General features: G+C 46.1%; 1 protein-coding gene across 9 annotated transcripts in view; it reads left to right on the top strand.

Annotated features, from left to right (window-relative positions):
* Positions 1 to 22,039, top strand: part of TRRAP (transformation/transcription domain associated protein) — a 166,116-nt gene extending 144,077 nt beyond the window's left edge. For all 9 annotated transcript variants that reach the window (XM_077918588.1, XM_077918587.1, XM_077918586.1 and 6 more), the window contains 6 exons: positions 1,283 to 1,508; positions 7,349 to 7,566; positions 12,994 to 13,178; positions 16,987 to 17,190; positions 18,298 to 18,492; positions 20,755 to 22,039. In XM_077918588.1, coding sequence (XP_077774714.1) covers positions 1,283 to 1,508; positions 7,349 to 7,566; positions 12,994 to 13,178; positions 16,987 to 17,190; positions 18,298 to 18,492; positions 20,755 to 21,039 — 1,313 coding nt within the window. In that variant the 3' untranslated portion in view covers positions 21,040 to 22,039. The remainder of the gene's footprint in view (positions 1 to 1,282; positions 1,509 to 7,348; positions 7,567 to 12,993; positions 13,179 to 16,986; positions 17,191 to 18,297; positions 18,493 to 20,754) is intronic.
* The last annotated feature ends 1,354 nt before the right edge of the window (positions 22,040 to 23,393 follow it).

The following is a 23,393-nucleotide window of genomic DNA, read 5'->3' as shown; positions in this document are numbered from 1 at the left end:
AGTTCTATGGCCTGTTAGCCCTTGTCTGGACATACAGGCAAACCCCTTTACCATGGGGTACGCTGATGCTTTGTTCCTGGGGAGAGAGGGTAAGTCTCCTCCTACCGCCACCTGATTAGACTAAAGATGCAACCCAACTGCTTTTCCCACCAACAAGTTGTGACAGTTGCTTGGAGGTAGGCAAAACCTCCAAACCAACCCAATTAGCTGCAGGCAAATTCCTCCCTGACCCTGAATAAGGCGACCAAGCCACTCCACAGCAAGGTCACACACGTGCACCACCTGCTTACCTTTAGATGAGGACAAAATTATACAAGGCCGGAGGGTGGGATGTCTGATGCTGCTTGGAGGCTATGCAGCCAGCTTTTATGATTTGAAGACGGACCTGAGTGGAAGCAGGCTTACCGAGGTCTTGTCTCCAAATTCCCACCCTGCAGCCTGGGCTCTAATTGGCCAGTTTAAATTCAAAAGAGGTAGAGGAGTCCCATCACTCCCTGTGGCTAGCTGGGGTTGATGATGCCAGCCAGCCAGCCACACAGGAACTTTCCCCTTGCCCACAGCCACACTAGGCCGCAGCTACCACTGCTGTCGAGAACGGTTATTGGTCTTTCTCACTTGCCTCGCTTCCAAGAATTTCCTCAGGCACAAATCTTAATCCTTAAGTAGATTTGTATGTGAATTAAGATATAAGACGGTTTCTATGAGAATTAAAACACATGACTTGATAACATTTGTTGTTATATTTTTGAAGGTGTTGATGCCAACCGAAAGGTGGGTGAACTGCCCGACCAATGCTATGTGGTTAATTGTTTCTCTGTTGCACTGGTACAGAGAGAGGTGCTCAGGGACATTTTTAAAAAGGCAGTTTTAGACGTAGCCCAACAAGAAACAGCATCCACATAATGGGAAAACAAATGACAGAAACAAGTATGTTTAATGTGTAATCTCTGCCAGTGTAAATTGGAACAGATGAGCTTGAATCGCTTTTGCTAACAGCTCATCTATTTTATACATGGATTTGCTTGGCAATAATGTGTGTTAGGCTAAAAGTGACTACTATAATAATTTCTGTTGTATGCGATAATAATCTTTCCTGCTTTACTTCATTTTACTATTGTGCAAATAGTAAAGAAAAACGGTAGCAGTTCCCTGGGATAAGGCTCCAAAGCCCAGATACCTTAACTATTCAAGGTGTTTACACCAAGCAGAGTTTTGATCAAATACCTGCATCACATTTCTAACAAGCAATTTTCTGTTGGATTTATTTTGTTTTATCTGCTAGATTTCGACTTCAGCGTGCCAGGCTCCATGAAGCTCCACAATCTTATTTCTAAGCTGAAGAAATGGATCAAAATTCTCGAGGCGAAAACAAAGCAGCTTCCCAAGTTCTTCCTCATAGAGGAAAAGTGCCGATTCCTGAGCAACTTCTCAGCCCAAACAGCTGAAGTGGAAATTCCTGGAGAGTTCCTTATGCCAAAGCCGACACATTATTACATCAAGATTGCACGGTAAATCCGGGGTTGGAAGCTAAGGCTCGGAAGTGTACTAGTTATACGTACCAGAACTTCTTGGGTTAGTTCCCGGCTAAGGTGCTGAACGTAGGTCACTAGTAGGACTAGGTAAAGGTAAAGGTACCTCTGACCATTAGGTCCAGTCGTGGCCGACTCTGGGGTTGCGGCGCTCATCTCACTTTACTGGCCGAGGGAGCCGGCGTACAGCTTCCGAGTCATGTGGCCAGCATGACTAAGCTGCTTCTGGTGAACCAGAGCAGCATACGGAAACACCCTTTACCTTCCCGCCAGAGTGGTACCTAATTATCTACTTGCACTTTGACGTGCTTTCGAACTGCTAGGTTGGCAGGAGCAGGGACTGAACAACGAGAGCTCACCCCGTCGCGGGGATTCGAACCGCCGACCTTCTGACCGGCAAGTCCTAGGCTCTGTGGTTTAACCCACAGTGCCGTTAGTCATAAATTAGCTTCAGTGATTTCCTGGGAACTTAAGTTCAACTAACGCGGTCTGGATCCAATCCAAAATTAACCTCTCCATTTTCCTGGGCTTCTCTGTTCTCCAGACACAACCATCTGGGGCCTGAAACAGTTTCTGCCACCATATTTGGTCGGGTTTACAGACGAATTCATGGAAGACGAGCAGGAGAGCCACGCCACACATCTAAAGCACATGACTCCCCCCAGAGAATCCTGGGAACTGTAGTTTCCTTCTCACAGATCTACAGTTCCCGACACCTTTAACGAACCACAGCAATGTGTGCTGCACAGGAATTTAAAGTGACACAGGCTGTACTCAAAGGCTTGTTATCTAAAGATAGATTACAAAAGAAAGTAAAAGGATAGCACCACACATCATCTCTCCTGTTGCCAGCTCCTAAGGGTGTGCTAACATTGTTTTACCCTAGTTTTTAGCTGATGTTTTTACCAAGAAGTTTTAACTGCAGCCTTAAGTGTTGATTTTGTTTAGATCTGTTGTTTTTTTGTTGCATTTATAAATATACACTCTTTTTCCCTATCTTGCTCAGAGAGATTTTAGGTTGAAAGGTAGAATACAAATCCCATAAATAAATAGAAAACGCAGTGTAAACAAATAGCTACAGTTAACAGATCTAGCAAAAAAAGTACAATTTTGCCTTATTCTCCCTGAGAAGTGTAATATTTCAGTTTTGGAGCATTTCTGTTTCCTGACAATTTCTTTTCCTTAGGAGGCAAAATTGCAGACTAACCTTTTTTCTTCCATGCATTGATTAAAATTTGGTGGATGCACCAAGGGTTGAACAAAATTGGCCTTCCCTGTCTTGAGCCATTAGTTTCCTACCTTTTTCCTTTTTCCTTTTTATTTCAAGGCCTGATTATCTACTTTGGTGTCTTGCCAGGGATTAGTCAGATGTTCCCAAGGGCTCCCAACAGCAGTGTGCATCTGCACGCTTGATTCTTTCCAAGGCGAGAGAAACTAAGCCTGCCAACAGGAAGGCATTCTGTCCTTTATGGAGTCCTGACTAACAAGCAACTACTTTCTGGTGTGTGGGAGTCAGTGTGCTGTTTTTAAAATCCCTCCTGCACAGTCATGAAAGCTGAGCTTGGCCATTTCCTGCAGGGGTGAAGACAGAGACTGCAGAGAGAGCATCTTTACGGAAGTCAGCATTTTATGGAGTAAAGGGTTCAGAGCTGTTGATTTTAAGTGGTTGGTACCCAGCTCTCAAACCCTGTGCTAGACGTATCTCTTTGTCATTCTAGAATAGCATTTGTGAGATCCGGGTGCAAACCTATGGTTTGCTGGGGAAGGGCCATAGCTCGGTGGTAGAGCATCTGCCTTGCCAGCTGAAGGTGCCAGCTTTGATCCCTGGCATCTCCAGGTAGGCCTGAGAAAGGCTCATAATCTTGACAGCCACTGCCAGTCAGTGTAGGCGATACTGAGCTAGATTGACCAATGGTCTGACTTCCTAGATTGACCAATAGGCAGCTTCCTGTATTCCTAGCTTGGGAGTCACAATGGCAATCTAAAGGACCCTTTGCACAAATTGAAGCCACTTTATTTCCCCACTTGTATGCTGCCTTTCCATGATGCAGTCAAACTTAAAAGGCGGCTTACAAATAAAAATAGCAAAAGAATCCCAACAGTAAAACAAAATAGCAGTGAAAGTAGCATTAACAGCAGCAGTATCAATCATAATTTTCCCTTTTGTCCTGGGTTTTCTTCCCTGCCAAATAAACTTAAGATAGCTCTTTCTGCCATTCCTTAAAATTTTGAATATCATTAACTATAGTTATTGTCTGAAATAGCATCTTTGGAAGTACATTCTTTTTTATAGCAGAAATTTTGCCCAACAGTGACAATTGCATTCAGCTCCAAATTTGCATATCTTTTTTGATTTCTTTCCAAACCTTTACACAGTTATCATTAAAGATATTATTACTATTATTATTATTATTATTATTATTATTATTATTATTATTATTATTATTCGCCATTAACCATATCTCCAGGTATTTCACTTCCTTTTCACTCTTTATACCACTGAGTCTTTCTAGGTCTTTCATGAGTTAACCATCCATATTTTTGACTAACATTGTTGTTTTTTGAATAGCAAGGACCCAGTATTATCTCTCTTGGCTCTTGAAAGAGATTTAAATCCCACCCTTGTTCCCAAGGAGCTGTTAGCTCTGCTGCTTGCTGCAGCCAGACTCAAAATTGCCTTACGTTGGACATCTGCATCAATTCCCTCTAGTGGAATTGTTTGGGAGAGTATGGGACACAGCCTTGGCCGAGCCTTTAAACCATCACAGGATGGTTTTTAAAACAAGACCATTTTGATGTGAGATGGTGACCATTCATGTGCTTTATAAATAAAAATAGTGCACTGCATAGGCCCACAACAATACACATCTCTCCGTGGCAAGGCTACCTTACCAGTATGTGGCTCTTACTTCCAAACTGTCCCATTGCAGAATCTTATTTTATTATGATGTCTGCAGAGGTATGCTGAGATTTCTGTTTATTTTATTCCAGCTGCAGTAATGTGCTCCACACATTTTTTTGTTTCCTTGTTGTTTTTGAAAACTTAAAAAAGCACTTTTTTAAAAGAAGAAGAAAAGCAACAACAACGAAGTAAAAAGTAAATAAATACTCACCTGAATAAAGCAGTCTTGCTTAAAAGTGAGGGAAACGGTTTTCCAGCCATACAGGACGGAAGGGGAGGAGAGGTCTTCAGTTTTTGCCAGTTCCTCCCAGCTGCTGCCCATCACACGACAGCGCACACCATTCGGGAGGGTTCCCCCAGGCTGTTGAGAGCAGCTGGGGCGAGGGAGGGAGCAAGAAGGCTCTCTTTTTCTCAGCAGAACTTTGCCTGCGGTTTTTGAGGTTGAGAGCCTAAGAATTTTATTTTTGGCGTGAGCCAAGATCTAAAATAGGCCTACCCATCAGTCCAAATGTACAGGAAGCTGCCTTGAACCAGGTTAGATGACAGCTGCTTTCATGGGCCCTGACTCCTCGGGCGCTCAGGCAGAGGTCCTGCTGCCACCTCCTGCTCCCTGGTCCCCTGTCTGGAGGTGCCAGGGATTGACCTGGGAACCCTTCTTCACGCAAAACAGGTGCTCAGCCGCTGAGTTGGCTCCACCTGCACCACTGCTCAGTGCTCATATGGAGCAATGGGTTGTAAAAAGTGCTCGGAGTAGGTCCGTCGGAATTAATGGGCGTGACTAGCATAGGTTCATTAATTTACCGCATCTATTGTTGTGTGGAATGTAGTTAGATGCAGTCTTCAGTTCTGTGTGCTGCAGGTAGATAAATTGACAGGTTGGAAAAGGTTCAGAGAAGATGGTTCAGATGGTATGGAAGTTGCATCCTGTGAGGAATGGTTCAATGGATCATTCAGGCTTGAAGAAGACAAGGCAGAGTGAGGCCATGCACAGGTACTACCAAACTGGGATAACTCAGAGCATGAGACTCTAAATCTCAGGGTTGTGGGTTTGGCCCTGTATATCTGAAGGAGCGTCTCCACCCCCATTGTTCAGCCCGGACACAGATTCTGCACCAAGGGCCTTCTGGCTGTTACCTCGTTGCGAGAAGTGAAGTTATAGGGAACCAGGCAGAGGGCCTTTTCAGTAGTAGTAGTAGTAGTAACAAGAAGAGGAAGAAGAAGAATAATTTATTATTTCTACCCTATCCATCTGGCTGGGTTTCCCCAGCCACTTTGGGCAGCTTCCAACAAAAGATTAAAAATACATTAAAACATCAGTCATTTTAATCTTCTAAAAGTCATATAGTTGTTTATTTCCTTGACATCTGATGTGAGGGCATTCTACAGGGCAGGCACCACTAACGAGAAGGCCCTCTACCTGGGTCCCTGTAACTTCGCTTCTCACAGTGAGGGAACTGCCATTAGGCCCTCAGCACTGGACCTCAGTGTCCGGGAGATGCGTAACTATATAACCTTTAGAAGACAACTGAAGGCAGTCCTGTGTAGGAAAGCTTTCGAAGTGTTATGTTTTATCATGTTTTTATATATGTTGGAAGCCACCTAGAGTAGCTGGAGCAACCCAATCGGATGTGCGGGGTACAAATAATAGAATTATTATTATTATTATTAAGCCCCATGTTGGGCAAAGGATTCCTGCGTTGGAGGTGGTTGGGCTAATTGATCCTCATGGTCCCTTCCAATTCTAAGGTTCTCTGATTCTACAGTACCTGTAGGGCTGTCATGCAGAGGGCAAAGACTGGTGGTAGAGCAACTGCTTTTATTGTGAAAGGTCCCAGGATAGCATCTGCTGGTTGGGCTGGGGGGGGGGGGGAGAGACATCTGTCTGTGACACTGCCAGTCAGTGTAGACAGTATGGAGCTAGATGGACCAGTGGTTTAAGGCCGCTTCCTGTGCTCCCAGGGCAGGGCTAGATTTAATGGGAAAAACGTAAGAGAAATGTCTTAACGGTAAGAGCAGCTCACCAGTGGAACCAATTGCCATAGATTTTCCTGTGTAGATTTTCGTGTGCTGGAGGTTTTGTAAGCAGATGTTGGGCAGCCATCTGTTAGGGTTTCTCTCTCTCTGGATTTTCCTGCATCAGGCATGTGGTTAGATTAGATGGCTTGCAAGACACACACAGACATACACACACACACACTGCAGCTGTGTGATTCTTCTGTTGGCCTTGTTAAGTATGTGTTGGGCTGCAGGTAATGGGCCGGATTCAGCTTGGTGGGTTGAGAAGTTGTGCAGAAATCGAATTAAGACATTTTTTAAAGGAGAATGGATTTAATTTCTGCCTTTCAAGACCGTTTTGGATACATTTCGATTTAGCTCTTCCATGTGTACTTGAGAGAGATTTTGGGGATGGGTGTGTGTGTGGCAGCATCAGCAGCAGTGGATGACCTTTAAACTTCTGTAACTGCTCTCAAATCTGAAGCATCCCATTGTATGCTCAGTCTTCTGTTCCCGTCGTGGTTTCACTGACAGTAATATGGAAATCAGAACCCAAGCTACACCAAGCGACTTGGTTTTGTTGTTTCTGTCTATTGAAAAAATCATTTCTCAGTCAATTTGGAGAAGACAAAAGATGCTGGAAGCTTTTCATACAAAATACCAGTCTTGGCTGAGCCGCGTAATAGAAAATGTAGCTGCATCATTATAAAAATTCATAATGAGAATGTTAGTTTTACAAAAACTCAGCCGCTAATATGCTTCATTTTGTTAGCTTTAAGTATGGCATTTCAGGGTCTCCCCGCCCCCCCTTTTTAAAAAAAATCTTAGCTTTCATCTTGGAGGAAAGAAATGAAGCTTTAGACTTTGAAAGCTCAGGTGCTTTTATCTCTTTCTCTTTCTCTCTTCCCCACCCCCTTGATAGGTTTATGCCCAGAGTGGAGATAGTACAAAAGCATAACACTGCAGCCAGAAGACTCTATATCCGAGGTCATAATGGAAAGATTTACCCGTATCTCGTAATGAACGACGCTTGCCTGACAGAGTCACGCAGAGAGGAACGAGTATTACAGCTCCTTCGCCTCCTCAACCCCTGTTTGGAGAAGAGGAAAGAAACCACAAAGAGGCATCTCTTTTTCACAGGTAGGTATGGGTGCAGCGAGCTGTTCCTAGGATTTCAAACAAGGAGCTCTAAAGGATCATACGTCTTCAGGTGCCTTGAATAACTTTTTGTTATGCGCAACCTCAAGATGTGTTGTGTTGAGAAGACAAGTCCTGAGTTCCGAAGGGTCCCCTGGTACGCCAGCTGTCAGTCCTCTGGCTGGAAGGATGCAAGGAATCCTTTCCCAGACTCTGGTTCACGCTGAGGTTTGAATACACAAAGAAGCAGCAGGAGTTTCTCCAGCTCTTTCTTAATGGCGCAGAGAAGAGAAGACTTCAACACCCCAAGCCCTTTGCACTCGTCAGAGGGCTTGCTCAAAGGAGACGTGGAGTCTTCTTCCACTTGCGCTGCAGTTTGGAGCTGGAAAGAAACAGCAGGAGCCTTTCCTGCTATTTTTCTCCATCCCTCCGTGCAAGCTAAGAAGTCTTGCGCTCTCCAAAGCCCTCTGCAACTGTCCACAGACCAGGGTGGGCGTTGCTTGTGAAAACATTTGTGCACCTTTGCTCATTCACCTTGATCCCTCTTTTACATAGCAGAGAGGCTCCCACAGTGGCAGGAGTGGGGGACCTGTGGCCCTCCAGATATTGCAGGACTATGGCTGCTATCATTTCTAACCATTGGCCCATGCTGTCTGAGGCAACCGTGCAAAGCCGCAATCATGTAGCTCAGATGGTAGAGCATGAGACTCTTAATCTCAAAGTTGTGGGTTCAAGCCCCACGTTGGACAAAGGATTCCTGCATTGCAGGGGTTGGACTAGATTATCCTAGGAGTTCCAACAGCTCTATGATTCTAAGTAAAAGAGTGTAAGATGTGACTTACCTGTACTACTGCTACTAATTATTGTAAAAAATATAAAGGTCCCCTGGATGGTTAAGTCCAGTCAAAGCTGACTATGGCGTGGCGCACTCATCTCGCTTCAGGCCAAGGGAGCCGGTGTTTGTCCGCAGACAGCTTTCCAAGTCATGTGGCCAGCATGAATAAACTGCTTCTGGCACAACGGGACACCATGACGAATGCCAGAGAGCACGGAAATGCTGTTTACCTTCCTGCCGCAGCGGTACCTATTTATCTACTTGCACTGGTGTGCTTTTGAACTGCTAGGTTGGCAGAAGCTGGAATAGAGCAACTGGAGCTCACCCCGTCACGGGGATTCGAACTTCTGACCTTCTGATTGGCAAGCCCAAGAGGCTCAGTGGTTTAGGCCACAGTGCCACCCGCGTCCCACTAATTATTGTATCCAATGTTAGTCATACTCGGGAGTCAACCCATTTGGTGAACATTGGTCCATTAATTTCATTGGGTTTTCCCTGAGTACGGCTTGGTTGTATATAAGAACAGAATGTAGAGCCTTTGGCTGGTGATGCAGCAGGTATAAAGCGGAGCTAAAGGCATCCCGGCAGAGCCTTAGTGAAGCAGGAATAACCTTGTCGCTGAAGGTCGCTTCCTCTCTGCTTGCCAGGCCTTTCCTCTCTAGTTGCTGCCGTTCTCCCGAGCCTCCCATAGTTTTGAGCCAGGGTTGGGCTTTCTTCTTTCGGAACGAAAAATTGTGCTTCACGGCATAATCGGATAAAGCGAGCGTGTCAGCAGTAGGTGGATTTTTATCTGAGCAGAAATTATCCTTGTCTCTGACATAAAAGTGAGCAGAGTAGCCCACGACTCTCCAGATTTGCAGCTGGCGTGGTGTAGCAATGGGAGGCTTGAAATCCTGTTCAGGGTAATACAGCTCTTCATTCAGAAATGCCTTTGTGGGGCCTGGCGTCTAGTACAAACAAATGGTTCTTTCTTGTGAGTTCTCTTTCATAGCAGAGCTCTTGAGTGTGCCGAGAGTGGACAACGAGTGCCACTTGACACACTTCAGGCCGATCATCACGGCAGTGGGAGAACTGATATCTACATACTTTGCCAGTCTAGAATCTGCTTTGATGTAGAAGGCGTCTTCTTCTTGCAAACCCTTTTCTCCTTGTGCTTGTTGCTCATGAGGCACCATAAGTGAACAGGGTATTTTAGTCCTCTGGTGGAGCCCAAGCTCAGGTTTATTATTATTATTACTTATTTGATTTATATACCCCTAGGGCAGAGTCCCACTGGTCCCATCACCTCCTGGCAAATAGAAGGGGAAGAAATGGAGGCAGTGAGAGATTTTACTTACTTGGGCTCCATGATCACTGCAGATGGTGACAGCAGCCACGAAATTAAAAGACGCCTGCTCCTTGGGAGAAAGGCGATGGCAAACCTAGACAGCATCTTAAAAAGCAGAGACATCACCTTGCTAACAACGGTCCATATAGTTAAAGCCATGGTTTTCCCAGTAGTGATGTATGGAAGTGAGAGCTGGACCATCAAGAAGGCTGATCGCTGAAGAATTGATGCTTTTGAATTATGGTGCTGGAGGAGACTCTTGAGAGTCCCATGGACTGCAAGAAAATCAAATGCATCCATTCTTAAGGAAATCAGCCCTGAGTGCTCACTGGAAGGACAGATCCTGAAGCTGAGGCTCCAATACTTTGGCCACCTCATGAGAAGAGAAGACTCCCTGGAAAAGACCCTGATGTTGGGAAAGATGGAGGGCACAAGGAGAAGGGGACGACAGAGGATGAGATGGTTGGACAGTGTTCTCGAAGCTACAAACATGAGTCTGACCAAACTGCGGGAGGTAGTGGAAGACAGGAGTGCCTGGCGTGCTCTGGTCCATGGGGTCACGAAGAGTTGGACACGACTAAATGACTAAACAACAACAAAAGGGCAGAGTACAACATAAAAAACCTATTTTATGGAGCATAATAATAGTATACTCATAAAATAATCATAATAATAGTTGTCCCCACATTTAACAGGTTATAGCTAGGGCCAAAGGCCTGGATAAAGAGGAATGTTTTTGCCTGGCACCTAAAGACATGTAATGATGGCACCAGGCAAACCTCTCTGGGGAGAGCATTCCACAGTCGGGGAGCCACCACAGAAAAGGCTCGTTCTCATGCCGCCACCCTCCAATCCTCGCAGGAAGGGAGGACATACAGGAGGGTCTTGGATGACAAACGCAGGGTCCGGGTCAGTTCATATGGGGAGAGGCAGTCCTTAAGATATTGAGGCCCTGACCCGTGTAAGGTTGTAACATCCCCCTTTGTAGAATGGTTTGCAGCAAAGAGAAGTTTTAACAGGGATTCCTGTGCCTAGATAGGGCCTGGTGTGCGTCTTAATGTATGGCTGGGGAAGACTTGTGTCTGAAACCCTTGAGAGAGCCACTGTCAGGCTGCAAAGACAGTAGTCTGCTAGATGGATTGATGATTTGACTCTGCATAAGGCAGCTTCCAATAGTCCAACAATGGGTGGAGAACCTTTATGTCCAGATCCTATAACTGGTGGGGAATCCAGCAAACCAGATATTTATTGTTACCCACCGCTGTTAGCCAATTTTGACAACCCGCCAGTCATTCCACTGCTGTTATCTGCTGGCACAAGGCTGGCAAAGCTTCTTTCTCCAGGGATCATTTCCACAACTGAGCTCCCCAGGGAAATCTCAGTCACATAACCAATCCAGCAGGCTTGATTGGCCGTGCCTTTAAAACTGCTTTCTGCAGGATCGGCGTCATGATCAAGTTCCCCACAGGGTTGGGTTGTGCAGTTGATCCAGCCACATCTCTACTTGTCCCACACCTGACACCATGTATGATATTGGGTGTGGGGCAGCTGCAAGTGGTTTGGGGGAAACAGTTTGTGGGCCAAATTGAGACCTTTGCTGGGCCAGATTTGGCCTGCGAGTGAGAGGTTCCTAACCCCTGTCCTATGGCAAGATTGAGGAACACGTGAACCAACTCCTACTAGCCCTAGCCAGGGATTTTACCATGGCAGCATCTGGGGGACCATTTGAACACCTGGATTTTTGACCTTGGCAAAGGCAACAAAGGACAAACAAGGATAACAAGGGACTAATGTGAAATGCAGTTATTATATGCAGTTAAGATTGGGTTTCAGCTAGCCAAAAGGGTTACACAAAGGTTTCACAGGGAAGGTTTAAGTTTTGGGTTAATCTCTTACTCAGTTCAATGGTTGGTTGGTTGATTATTAAATCTGCAGACATTTGCATATGAGGGGAAAATCCCAAAAGCTCTTTTAAAAAGGTGTCCCTCCCTCCAAACCTGTAACTCCAGGTGTTGTTCAACTACAGCGCCCATCATCTATGGCCTTGGGAACGTTGACTGGGACTGATAAGAGTTGGGAGTCCAACAACAACTGGAGGGACAGAGGTTTCCTCACCCTTGCGCTTAGCAGTGCATGCATGTGTTGCAGCTTTTGTCCTCTTAGGAGAGGCAACCCCCCCCCCTTCTTCTCACACACAGAAGAGAGTGTCTTTTTGTATTAAATCATTTTAAATGCTTTAAACTCTGCTGACTGGTTTTAATGAGGGGAGCTTTTATAGGTCTGTTGAAATGTTTCCAGTCAATTTAATCGAACCGATTAATCAACTTAATATTGCGGCCAAAGTTTTGAGGAGGGACGATGTCAGTTTCCGCAGTTCAGGAAGGCTTGAAGCTCTGAGGGAGCTTTCGCTGCAGCTGTAAAGCCATCTCCTCAGCCTTTGGGAAACGTGTATAGAAAGTGGAGGCTCCATCCCTTCCAGGCTCTCATTCAAGTCCCAGACCATGTAGGTGCTTGATCTGCTTTACTCTCCTGCAAAGTAGCCTCACGTCTAGCTAGCCAGGTGCTTCGACAGGAGGTTTTGCTGGCCATTTTCTCTGCTGCTGCAGCTCGGGGGGTGATGGGCATGTATGTGTGTGAGAGAGAGATGGCCAGGATCCCAGCCAACTGGTGTGGAGACCCCTGTTCTTAGGGTGGGGGTGCCTGGATTCAGTGCCACCTCTGCCAGTGCAGGTCTCTCTCCAGGGAGGGGTCCTGCTCCCCCCACTCTTCCTCCAAAGAGACACAAGAATCATAGAGTTTTAGAGCTGGAAGGGACCCTGAGGATCGAACCCGCCCCCCTTGCAATGCAGGAATATGCAGCTGTCCCATATGGGGACCAAACATGCAACTTTGGCGTCAGCTGAATGGGTGATGTCATCTAAGAACATAAGAAAAGCCCTGCTGGTCCAGTCCAGCATCCTCTTCTCGCAGTTGCCATCCAGGTGCCTCTCGGAGGCTTACAACCAGTACCTGAGTGCTCCCAAGGAACAAGCCAGCCTTTGAGAAGCTGAGGATGGTAGGAAAAGCAAAGAGGTTATGGATTTGCACGTCTCGGGAGAGAAGAGCAGACATGGAGGCTGGGGAGGCCTCAGGAGAGCTTTAAAAGCAAGGACAAGGCCTGATGGTTATGGCTGTCCTGGGGAAAGGAGGAAAAATAATCTGTTGGGCTTGTTCGCTTTGATCCTTCAGGACATTAACTTTACATTTCCCCCTTTCTCCCTGTCTCCAGTCCCCCGAGTCGTGGCCGTCTCTCCACAGATGCGCCTGGTCGAAGACAATCCTTCATCTCTCTCCCTCGTGGAGATCTACAAGCAGCGCTGTGCCAAGAAGGGGATTGAGCACGACAGCCCGATTTCTCGCTACTATGACAGACTGGCAACCGTCCAAGCGCGAGGGACCCAGGCCAGCCATCAGGTATTGTAGTCTGTGACGAATGCGTTAAGACGCTCTCTGCGCCAGGCCTGCTCTTCGTATCCCTTTGCTTCCCTTGCCTCGTATCTGATGCATCAATCTCATCTTTTCACTCTCTTGCTCTCCCATCCCCTTCTTTTTATCGGCAAAACAATCTTTCAAAGTAGATCTGCCAGAGGACTGAGTGGGCACCTGCATCGCATTAATATTGTGGCAAAGCTCCGAAAACATAAGCCCTCAAAAGAGCCTTGTTACCTCTCCACCTTGTATGATTAATAGAGCGTAATTATGACCGGAAAAAGACAAGATATGCAACAAAGAAGTTTTGTTAGGCAGCTGTGGGCTGTTGGGTGTTTGGCGTGGGTTGTTTTGCTTGTCAGAGCCATGAGTCCCACAAGAGGCAGCGATGGCCATCAACTTGGATGGGCTTAAAAGAGGATTAAACATATTTCTGGAAAGATAAGGCTCTCCATGACTACTAACCATGACGACCATGTTCCGTCTCCACGGTCAATGGCATTCTGCTTCCTTGTACCAGCTGCTGAAAACCATAGGAGGGGGAAGAGTGTGGTTGTGATCAGGTCCTGCTTGCAGGCTTTCTGTGGCCATCTGGCTGGCCAATGTGAAGACAAGATGCTGGACTGGATGGGCCATGGGCTTGATCCAGCACGTTTGAACCAAGGGAACCCGTGGTTTTCAGATGCTTTTAGACTACAGCTTCCATCACTTCTCACCATTGGTCATCCTGGCTAGGGGTGATGGGAGCCGGAGTCTTAAGAGCATTCAGAGGACCACAGGATCCCCATCCCTAATCCAAACAGTACTTCAGGAGAAGCTTGCTTCATTGAGAAGTTCTTCCATGAACTCACCGTGTCACCTTGGGCCACTGTTCCTCCACTTTGGTTCTGCAATGGAGAGGAACCATAGCTCAGTTGTAGAACGTATGTGTTGCCCGCAGGAGGTCCCAGATTCAATCCTTTATATCACCCTTTTAAAAAAGGGGGGGTCAGGTAGCAGATGATAGGGAAGCCCCTTTATATGAGACCTTCAGTCACCCCTGCCAATCAGTGCAGACAGTCCTGGACCAGCTTCCTGATAATGCGACTTAACAATACAAAGCTGTTAAGGATGACTATAGTAATGTGTATTAGTTGCTCCAGACACCCAGAAAGCCCTGCCCAAATGCTCTCCCTGTTTTGTGTTTCAGTCCACAGACTGGTCTCTCCACCATTCTCTCTTTTCAAAAACGAAAACAAAAAAAGGAAGCTTTTTTTCCATTTGACGCTAAAAAAACTGTCCGATATCTGCCATTTCCCCCCCATAGGCTAACTAAGACACAGTTTGAATCTCCCTGAAGTGGTGTAATTAAGGCTTACTATTCCATTATCACCCTTGCCCATTTATAATAATAAATAGTTACTTTAAAAGCCTTAACACATATAATTAAGCATTGTGCTGTCCTCTTTCTTCCCATTGAAATTGATGCAGTTCCAGGTGTGTTGTGTCTTGAAAGTTGTGTCTTTAATAAACAACCTTTCATTCCTTGCACAGCATAAAATAAAATTAAGTGACATGGAACATCTGTCTCTCTCTCCCGTTTTCTTTTTTGAGGCTCTTCCCTTCTGGTTGTGGAAATTTAGTCCCTCTCTCTCTGAGTAATTTAATTTAAGCAAGTGTGATTATCATTCTTTTCTAGTGCAGTGGAGCAGGTCCCCACTTTATTTTCCTCCTTCTAATTAATTAGGCCAGTCCACGCTGTAGGTAATTAAATATGGAGGTAGTTCACAGATGTTTACATGGGAGGCACAACTTGGCTGCGGAAAGTGTGGTAACATTAATACTCAGATGCTTGAAGCGGATCTTGATTGCAGCCAGAGCATACCAGGCCCTGTGCAGACTGCGGAAAGATAGTATTGCCTCTCAGTGCTTGAATGTGCATCACGACATCTGTGCCATGCAGGGAGGCGTAAGAGGTTCAGAGGCTGCTTGTGGAAACCACAGCCCAAAGCCCACACTTCAGTAGCTGGGCCTGCAGTTTAGGTCTGGGGAGCCTCTGGCCCTTCAGCTGTTGCTCAGCTCCCATCAGCCCCACCCAACACAGCTACCGGTGAGGGATTATGAAAGTTGTAGCCTGTCAGCCTCTGGAAGACCACAGGCTCCTTGCCACTGCTTTAGTTACAAAGCTGGATGGAGCCATGCTAGATGGATAAAAGTTTGGTTCGAAGAGGTTATGGGTGCACCAGTCTCTTATCATCCTACCCACTTCTGCTTGCTTGTTTGTTCTTAAATCTTGCCTACATTGCATGATATAATTCAATCACATGGGTGAGCTATACAGCCCAATTTGAATAAAATGAACAGTAATACAGTATCATTCAGTGGCTATTACACCATCCTTCTGCTGGGATAAAAGCCTCATGGGTGTGCAGCCCAGTCTGATATCATGGGTGATACTTCCTTTCGTCTAGGAACAAGCTAGACCTCCTTAGCTTCAGCAAGGTTTCTTCATATTGCACCCCTGGACAGTTTTAACTTGGCTTATTGAGCGCCTACAGTACATACTCCCTCTCCTGAAACCCAGTGGCATCTATTGCCACTAATGCAACAACAACAACAACAACAACAACAACAACAACAACAACAACAACAATAACAACAACAATAATAATTTATTTATTTATATCCAGCCCTCCCCAGCCAAAGCCGGGCTCAGAGCGGCTAACAACAATAAAAATAACACAGTTTACATAAAATCACGATCAATTAATTGAAATACATTCTAAAATCAATTCATTCTAAAATCAATTCGGAGTCAAATTAATGGCAACCATTGGGCTAGAGTTTTATGAGGATTACGGAAGGAGGGGGTCAGACTTTGCCTTGGCCAAAGGCCTGGTGGAACAGCTCTGTCTTACAGGCCTTGCGGAAAGATGTCAAGTCTCGCAGGGCCCTAGTCTCTTGTGACAGAGCATTTTACCAGATCGGGGCCACAGCCACCTGGTCGAGGTCAGCCTAACCTCCCTATGGCCCAGGATCTCCAAGTTCTTTTTATTTGGGTTACCATTTTATCCTTTCAGTTCTATAGCAGAAGACCTGAAATATATTTTACCTCCCAAGTCCTGTGCATTCTAAAATACATTTCAGTCAGGCTTGCCTCTTCACCACGGGCAGTAAGGAATTCCATGGAGGCAAAACGAGCAGGTGGGCAAGGGAAGGACTCATTTGATTTCCACGCTGGAAGGAAAGCGCAGAAGCACAGAGGACTGATAGAGAAGGGATCCTTCCTTCACTTGCTGGAAGACAGGTTTTTGGCACTTTTAAGCAGTTTTGTTTCCACGACAGACGAGGCAGCCAGCTTAGAAATGCAGGCTGCTGCTCTCGAACCAGGCTAGTTAAAAAGAAGAAACCCCCCTGCAGACTATAACTTTTGTGGGCTTACTTAAAAGCCCGATTTTTTAAAATAAAATAAAATAATGTGCTAAAATATTCAAAGGACTTAGCATTTTGCTTTCAGCTTTCATTAAATGAAGGTGTTGCTGTTTTAAAAAAACCCACCCCAAAATGGTTAAAGGGAGCTCTTCTTGAAGTAGCTTCGCTTGCAAGTGTAACATGACACAACTCTAAGGATTTAAATCAACCTGGAATAAATAAATACATAATGTGTTTCTGTTGTCAACCGATGTAAATCTGTCCATCCCAATAGCTGCAGTCTTAAGTGCTTAATTATAGTTGCAAAGGCCACTTTGAAGTTGTTTGAAACCTTATAGAAATACATGATGCTGATGGCTTTCCTCTCCCTCCCCCGTTTTAGGTTCTCCGTGATATTCTGAAAGAGGTCCAGGGCAACATGGTGCCTCGGAGCATGCTGAAAGAGTGGGCTTTGCACACCTTCCCAAACGCCACCGATTACTGGACCTTCCGGAAGATGTTCACCATCCAGTTGGCACTGATCGGGTTCGCAGAATTTGTCTTCCATTTGAACAGGCTTAACCCTGAGATGCTGCAGATTGCTCAGGTATGCACTGGGACTAGTTTGCAGGTTGCATAATCATCACGTGATGCCCTTCAGCATCCAGGGGCAACTTGCATAATGAATAGTAAAGGTAAAGGGACCCATGACCATTAGGTCCAGTCGTGACTGACTCTGGGGTTGCAGCGCTCATCTCGCTTTATTGGCCGAGGGAGCCGGCGTACAGCTTCTGGGTCATGTGGCCAGCGTGACTAAGCCGCTTCTGGCGAACCAGAGCAGCGCACGGAAATGCCGTTTACCTTCCCGCCAGAGCGGTACCTATTTATCTACTTGCACTTTGACATGCTTTCGAACTGCTAGGTTGGCAGGAATAGGGACCGAGCAACAGGAGCTCACCCCGTCGCAGGGATTCGAACCGCCGACCTTCTGATCGGCAAGCCCAAGAGGCTCCGTTGTGGTTTAATCCACAACGCCACCCGCGTCCCTAAATAATAATAATAATAAATAATAAATATGACATAATAAATATGACAACACAAATAGAAGTTTTTTATAGCATTTGTGTCTTTTCATCCGTATGGGTTACTAAGGCATCTCACAATTGTTGTTTTGTTTGTTTGTTTGTTTTGTTTAGTAGATTTATATCCCACTTTATATTTATGGCCTCATCTGCACTGTGCATTTAAAGCAGTATCATACCACTTTAAGCAGCCATGGCTTCCCCCAGAGAATCTTGGGAAGTGTAGTTTGTTAAAGCTGCTGATAGGAGATCCCTGTTCCCCTCTATGCAATACATTATAGGAACAATATTTTTCCCTGCCCCTGATCCTCTACTAGCCCTTTATTCAAGATTGATACTTTATTGAGGATGTTTTTCGTCTGTCATATTTATACCCCTGCTAATAAGGAATAGTGTACATGTCTGCAATTTCTTATTAACTATTGTCTCTGCTCATAATGCCTGAGCAGGAGTCTGTTAACGTAAACATGCCTTTGGAAAAGCTTATTTTTATTCTTATTCCCCATTTACAACTTGAATGCAAGGGAAGTCTTTCAGATTTGCACGGATACAATCAGTTTTGGATAGCTTTTCGTTTCTCTTCTGATTCCCATGCTTATAGTTTATATGTGTGTCTTTAAAAAAATCTCTAGGACACTGGCAAACTGAACGTGGCATACTTCCGTTTTGATATCAATGATGCTACCGGGGATCTTGACGCCAACCGCCCCGTCCCATTCCGACTCACACCAAACATTTCTGAGTTCCTCACTACCATTGGCGTTTCTGGTCCACTCACGGCATCTATGATTGCAGTGGCTCGCTGTTTCGCACAGCCAAACTTTAAGGTATGTACAGGTGTGGGTGGGAGTTTGTGTGTTTAATACCAAAGAATTGATTTAGACTCCTTAGCTTTCATCTTCTGTGAAAGCCATCCAATCTTCCTACCTGGCTCTTCTTCTTTGCTTTCTCTCTCCCCTGCCACTTCGCAGGGGCAGAGAAAGAGGGGTGCAGGCTGCCCTAGGTGTCACCACTGAGGGGGCTGACAAAATGCTAGGCATCGCTCACCGTGGGGCCCGCAGCGCACCCGAGCCAGGCATCTCTCCTGGGAGAGACATGGTGGCTTGGGCGCGCGCAGGCTCTGCGCTGCACAAATTGTCCGCCTGCTGCCTCCCCCCCCCAGCTGTAGGGCAGCTGAGTAGGAGGAGGCAGGCAGACTCCAGAGGCCCTGCTGTGTACCCCGCCACTATGGGCGCCTTGCCCTGCCCCTGTGCGCACCACCCCAGGCGCCCAAGCGACTTCCTCCGCCGCTGCCTCTTTGGCATAGAAACCATAAATAAACCTATCAAAGGGAGGGTGTGTGTATGAGGGTAGGGGAGAACCGACTGGTGGGGAAAGAGTTTATCACCCACTGCCATTGCTCTTCTGATAATGCCTTCCCATAGGCAGGTTTCCTTTTCACCGAGAAACAAAAGTATTCTCTAGTTTAACATGTAGCTCCACGCTGGCCTCTCCGCCTTCGGGCAGAAATCTCATATAAGCATAATATGAGCTTTTTATAAATAAATAATAGCCCTGGCTTTGCAGTCCTCTACGGAATTGGCCCCACTTCCGCGGCAGTACATTATAGCGAAAACGCCTGCGCTCCTAGTAACTGTTCCCCCCACTTTTTTATAGAGTAGCTACTTATGATCGGTTTGAAAACGTAACTTGCAGGTATATGAGCTTGATCCTACGATGTCCCTAGAATTCGGCTCACAGATGATAACCTGCATCCCACAGATGGTGTGGCGTGTCCGTCTCCCCACCTGCCCTTTCTGAATCGCCACAGTAGATTGTACACTGAGCTGAAGCACATCTGAAAAGAGCTTTGCTGGTTTGACCCTATTTTTGGGGGGGGGGGGTGTTTCCAGACAATTAGAGAATGAAGTAACCTTCCCATGTCTCACAGCAGATCCGTAAAAAGTCTAGCTGATGCCTGTGCGGTCCTGTTTCTTGGGCAGAACGCTGCAAAGCGGACAGTAATTCTGCTCTCAGCTTGGCCTGTTGGGTTGAAATTAACGTGCCTCAACAGTTGCCACAGCATTCCATCAACAATGCTGGTGTCTGCAAGCCTGAGAACGGTGGCGCGGGATGCAAATCAGCAGCATCGTTTAGGTTTCCCCACGAATCATGTCGCAAATAGGAATCTGTCTTGGCGGCTTGCTAAGTGCAAAAGGAAGCTCATGATATATAGTGGTTTTGATGGAGTTTGGCTCTTGGCAGGGTACAGTTTGCTCAAGGAATGGGCTTAATTCCTTTTTTAAATTCTGACGCTTCGCCAAGGTGAAGCATCTCCTCGCAGCTGGTGGCAAATTTGCAATCGCCGTGTTACACCAAACACGCCACGTGACGCACGAAGAACGCAGGTGGTATGCCTGTATGATTTTCTTAATTAGGCATCTAAAGACTCAACCTGCAGTTGTGCTAAATCCTCTCTTAACTTCTTAAATGCAAGGGGGCAGGGGGGCAAACGGCCAAAAACAAAAGCGGGGAGGATCAAAATTATAGAAGCGTTGGATTTTTCTGAAGTTGAAGGCTCGGGTTTTTCAGATCGATCGGAGCATTTATATTCTGCCTCTTCTGTTCAGGGCTTGCTTACAAAACACAGAAATTGCAGTTTTGCAGAAAGAGTACGAAACAACTACAAAAGAGACAAGGGACAGAAGTGGGGTTTTTTCTAAGTAGAGGTATTGTCTGCCTGATCAAATACAAGCTTCCTGAGTTGAAAAGGGCTTCAATAAACAGGAGTAAAATACAACGGGGGAGAAAGATAGCCACGCATCATGGGGCAAAGGGGTTCCATAAGGTGGGCACAGCCAAAAGTAAACCGTCACAAATGGTTCTAGAAGGAAACATCAAATGCATAGCCTTTAATAACGCAGCTCACTCTAGGCTGCAGTGGTCTGAACACGCCACCGTAAAGAGTTTTGTTGTTGTTGCTAAGGTTTATTGCAGGAACGCCAAAGCACCGCGACGGTACATTTTCCTTGCAGTTTGGCTAAGTCCCTTGACAGTCCCTCCTAGTTAAACATAATTATTTTCCCTTCCTCCCTCCCCGCTCCTCGTAGGTTGATGGCATCCTGAAGACGGTGTTGCGGGACGAAATAATTGCTTGGCACAAGAAGACCCAAGAGGATACTTCCTCCCCGCTCTCGGCAGCAGGGCAGCCGGAGAACATGGACAGCCAGCAGCTGGTTTCGCTGGTTCAGAAAGCCGTGACCGCCATCATGACGCGCCTGCATAACCTGGCTCAGTTCGAAGGCGGGGAGAGCAAAGTCAACACCCTGGTTGCTGCGGCAAACAGCCTGGACAACCTCTGCCGCATGGATCCCGCCTGGCACCCCTGGCTCTGACTTGGCGCCGTGAAGTTCTTACGGCCTGCAGTTGCGGTGGGGAGAAGGGTGGGGAAATGTGAACACTTCTTTGTGAACCATGCCTTGCTTTGCCGCTACATCTCCACCCGTCCTGACCCCACCTTTTCATCAGTCTTCGGTGTGATCATGTTTACAGAAGTACCGCTGCCTCTATGCCCCTCGAAGTCATTTTTGCATGCTTATCGTCCAAGGATCGCTCCTTTGAAGTGGCTTAGGGAGAGGAGACAGTGAACCATCTCTTCCTTCGCGCCGCCGCGAGGATGTGCCTGTGGCTCGGAAGCTGCAGGCCTACTCGTTCGAACTTTTTGTTTTATTTCAAGAACACTTTTAAGGAATTCGTATCCCCCACGTTGTGGGTCTTCCTGCGTGACGTTCCTGTTTTTCATTTTATAAAAAGTGTTTTCTTCGTTGTTTACCTTCCGATTGGTGCAAAGACTGCTGGAATGAATGCCATTTTAATCCAGTCACATGTGCATCGCAGTGGGTTTGTACAGTGGTTTTGTAACAAAATGTATAGAGAAACGGGGGGAATTGCCCTTTTTGAGTCACTACTGGGTGAGAAATGATCAAATTGTGCTAGTTTTCTCCCTAACTGTTGCAGTGCATTGTACAGATGGACCCATTTCTGAAACCTAGTTTAGAGACTCACTTCTGTGCAGGAGGAGCACTGTAAAAGTGAATTTGTCATCCATTAAGTTGCATATTTTGATGGAACCAGTGCAACACAAGTCAGAAAGTATATGATAAGCTGGTTATGTCTTGAGCTTTGCCATCTTTAAATGTGTATCATTAAGTAGCTTCTCGAGGAAACGTTTTTAGTTTTTACCTTTGTAATTTAAAAGAAGGGGGGAAAAGAAATGGCTTTTATTTGGGTCCATGTTAGCATTTTTTTTATAAAACTTGCAGTGTTCAGAATGTTACAGTTCCAATTTGTACAGAGTGAACTTTTTCAAAATAAATATTTTCTAAAATGCTTTAACGGTGCTTGTTTTCCTGAAGTGGGCTCAGTGGCAGTGAATTAAAATAAGCAGTGGCAACACGAGGCTTCCAAAGTAGAGAGGGTTGATGGCATTAAAACACTCTTCCCAGCAAAAATACACAGTGTGCAGATAATCATGTCACTTCCTGGTAATGCAGATATTAAATCAGCCCAAGAACAAGACCCATACATAACAAGAGCCTGGTGCAGTAATGAATTTGCTAGCCATTTGTGCCATTTTAAACAGGGCCTAGGACACCCAGCGCCTACTTGAATAATTAGCATTTGAATAATTAGTCCAGAGAGGTTGGCAGCAATCCTTCCTGTGGCTATGTTTTTTAGTATGGCAGTAGGTGAGTTCTTGTTTCTCGCTGAATGGAGAACAGCTCTCGGTTCATAATGGTGTGTTCCAAGAACCTGCATCCGGCTCCTAAAAGATTTAAAACTCCTGGCTTGGTACAAGCTTATGAGGAGGTACCGTATTTTTCGCTCTATAACACGCACCTGACCATAACACGCACATCGTTTTTAGAGGAGGAAAACAAGGGAAAAAACATTCTGAATGAAACAGTGGATTTTTGTGCTTCATGCTGTGGCCATAGGCATGTGATCTGATGGTGAATTTGGGGTGACCCAATGCAAAAATCCTGAGAATTCCTGTGGATCCATGCTTTGTAACCACGTTTTTGCACCATTGCAGCCCCAGGCAACAGTGGGTGCATGATTTTGGGGGGGCAGGCTGTAGCCATGGACATGCTATGTGATCTGATGGTGAATTTGGGGTGACCCAATGCAAAGATCCTGAGGATCCATGTGGAGCTATGCTTTGTAACCACATTTTAAGTGGGGAGCGAAGAAAAAACAAAGAAGGGACATGAGAGGGGTGTGCAGAGAAGCAGCTGGCTAAGAATGCAGGAGAGGGATTTAACGGGAGGGAGGAAAGAAAGGCAAAAGTTTCCCCCCACCCAAGCCAGCCATCTCTCTCTCTCCCCCCCTCCCCCCCTCTCTCTCTCCCCCCCCCCTCTCTCTCCCTCTCCCCCAGCAGCACCGGAGCACAGAGAGGAATTAGAAGGAACGACACACTGTTTTCCCCTCTGCTTGCCTGGAGGGGAGGGGCTTTCCCTGCTCTTTGTTCCGTTTCAGCAATCACAGCAACGAAACAGAGAAGGGTGGGCAGTAAGACCCTGAGGCAGAATGCAGGAAAGCAGCCGCTTCCTCTTTTCAGGTTTCCCTTCTCCGTGAAGCGCGATTTGATTTTTGCCTGATTTTTCGGCTCCAGGGACCACACATTCGCTCTATAACACGCACAGACATTTCCCCTTCCTTTTTAGGAGAAAAAATCTGTGTGTTATGG

Source organism: Podarcis muralis, chromosome 14 (genome assembly GCF_964188315.1).
Source record: "Podarcis muralis chromosome 14, rPodMur119.hap1.1, whole genome shotgun sequence".
NCBI lineage: Eukaryota > Metazoa > Chordata > Lepidosauria > Squamata > Lacertidae > Podarcis > Podarcis muralis.
This window is presented reverse-complemented; position numbering and strand designations above follow the sequence as displayed.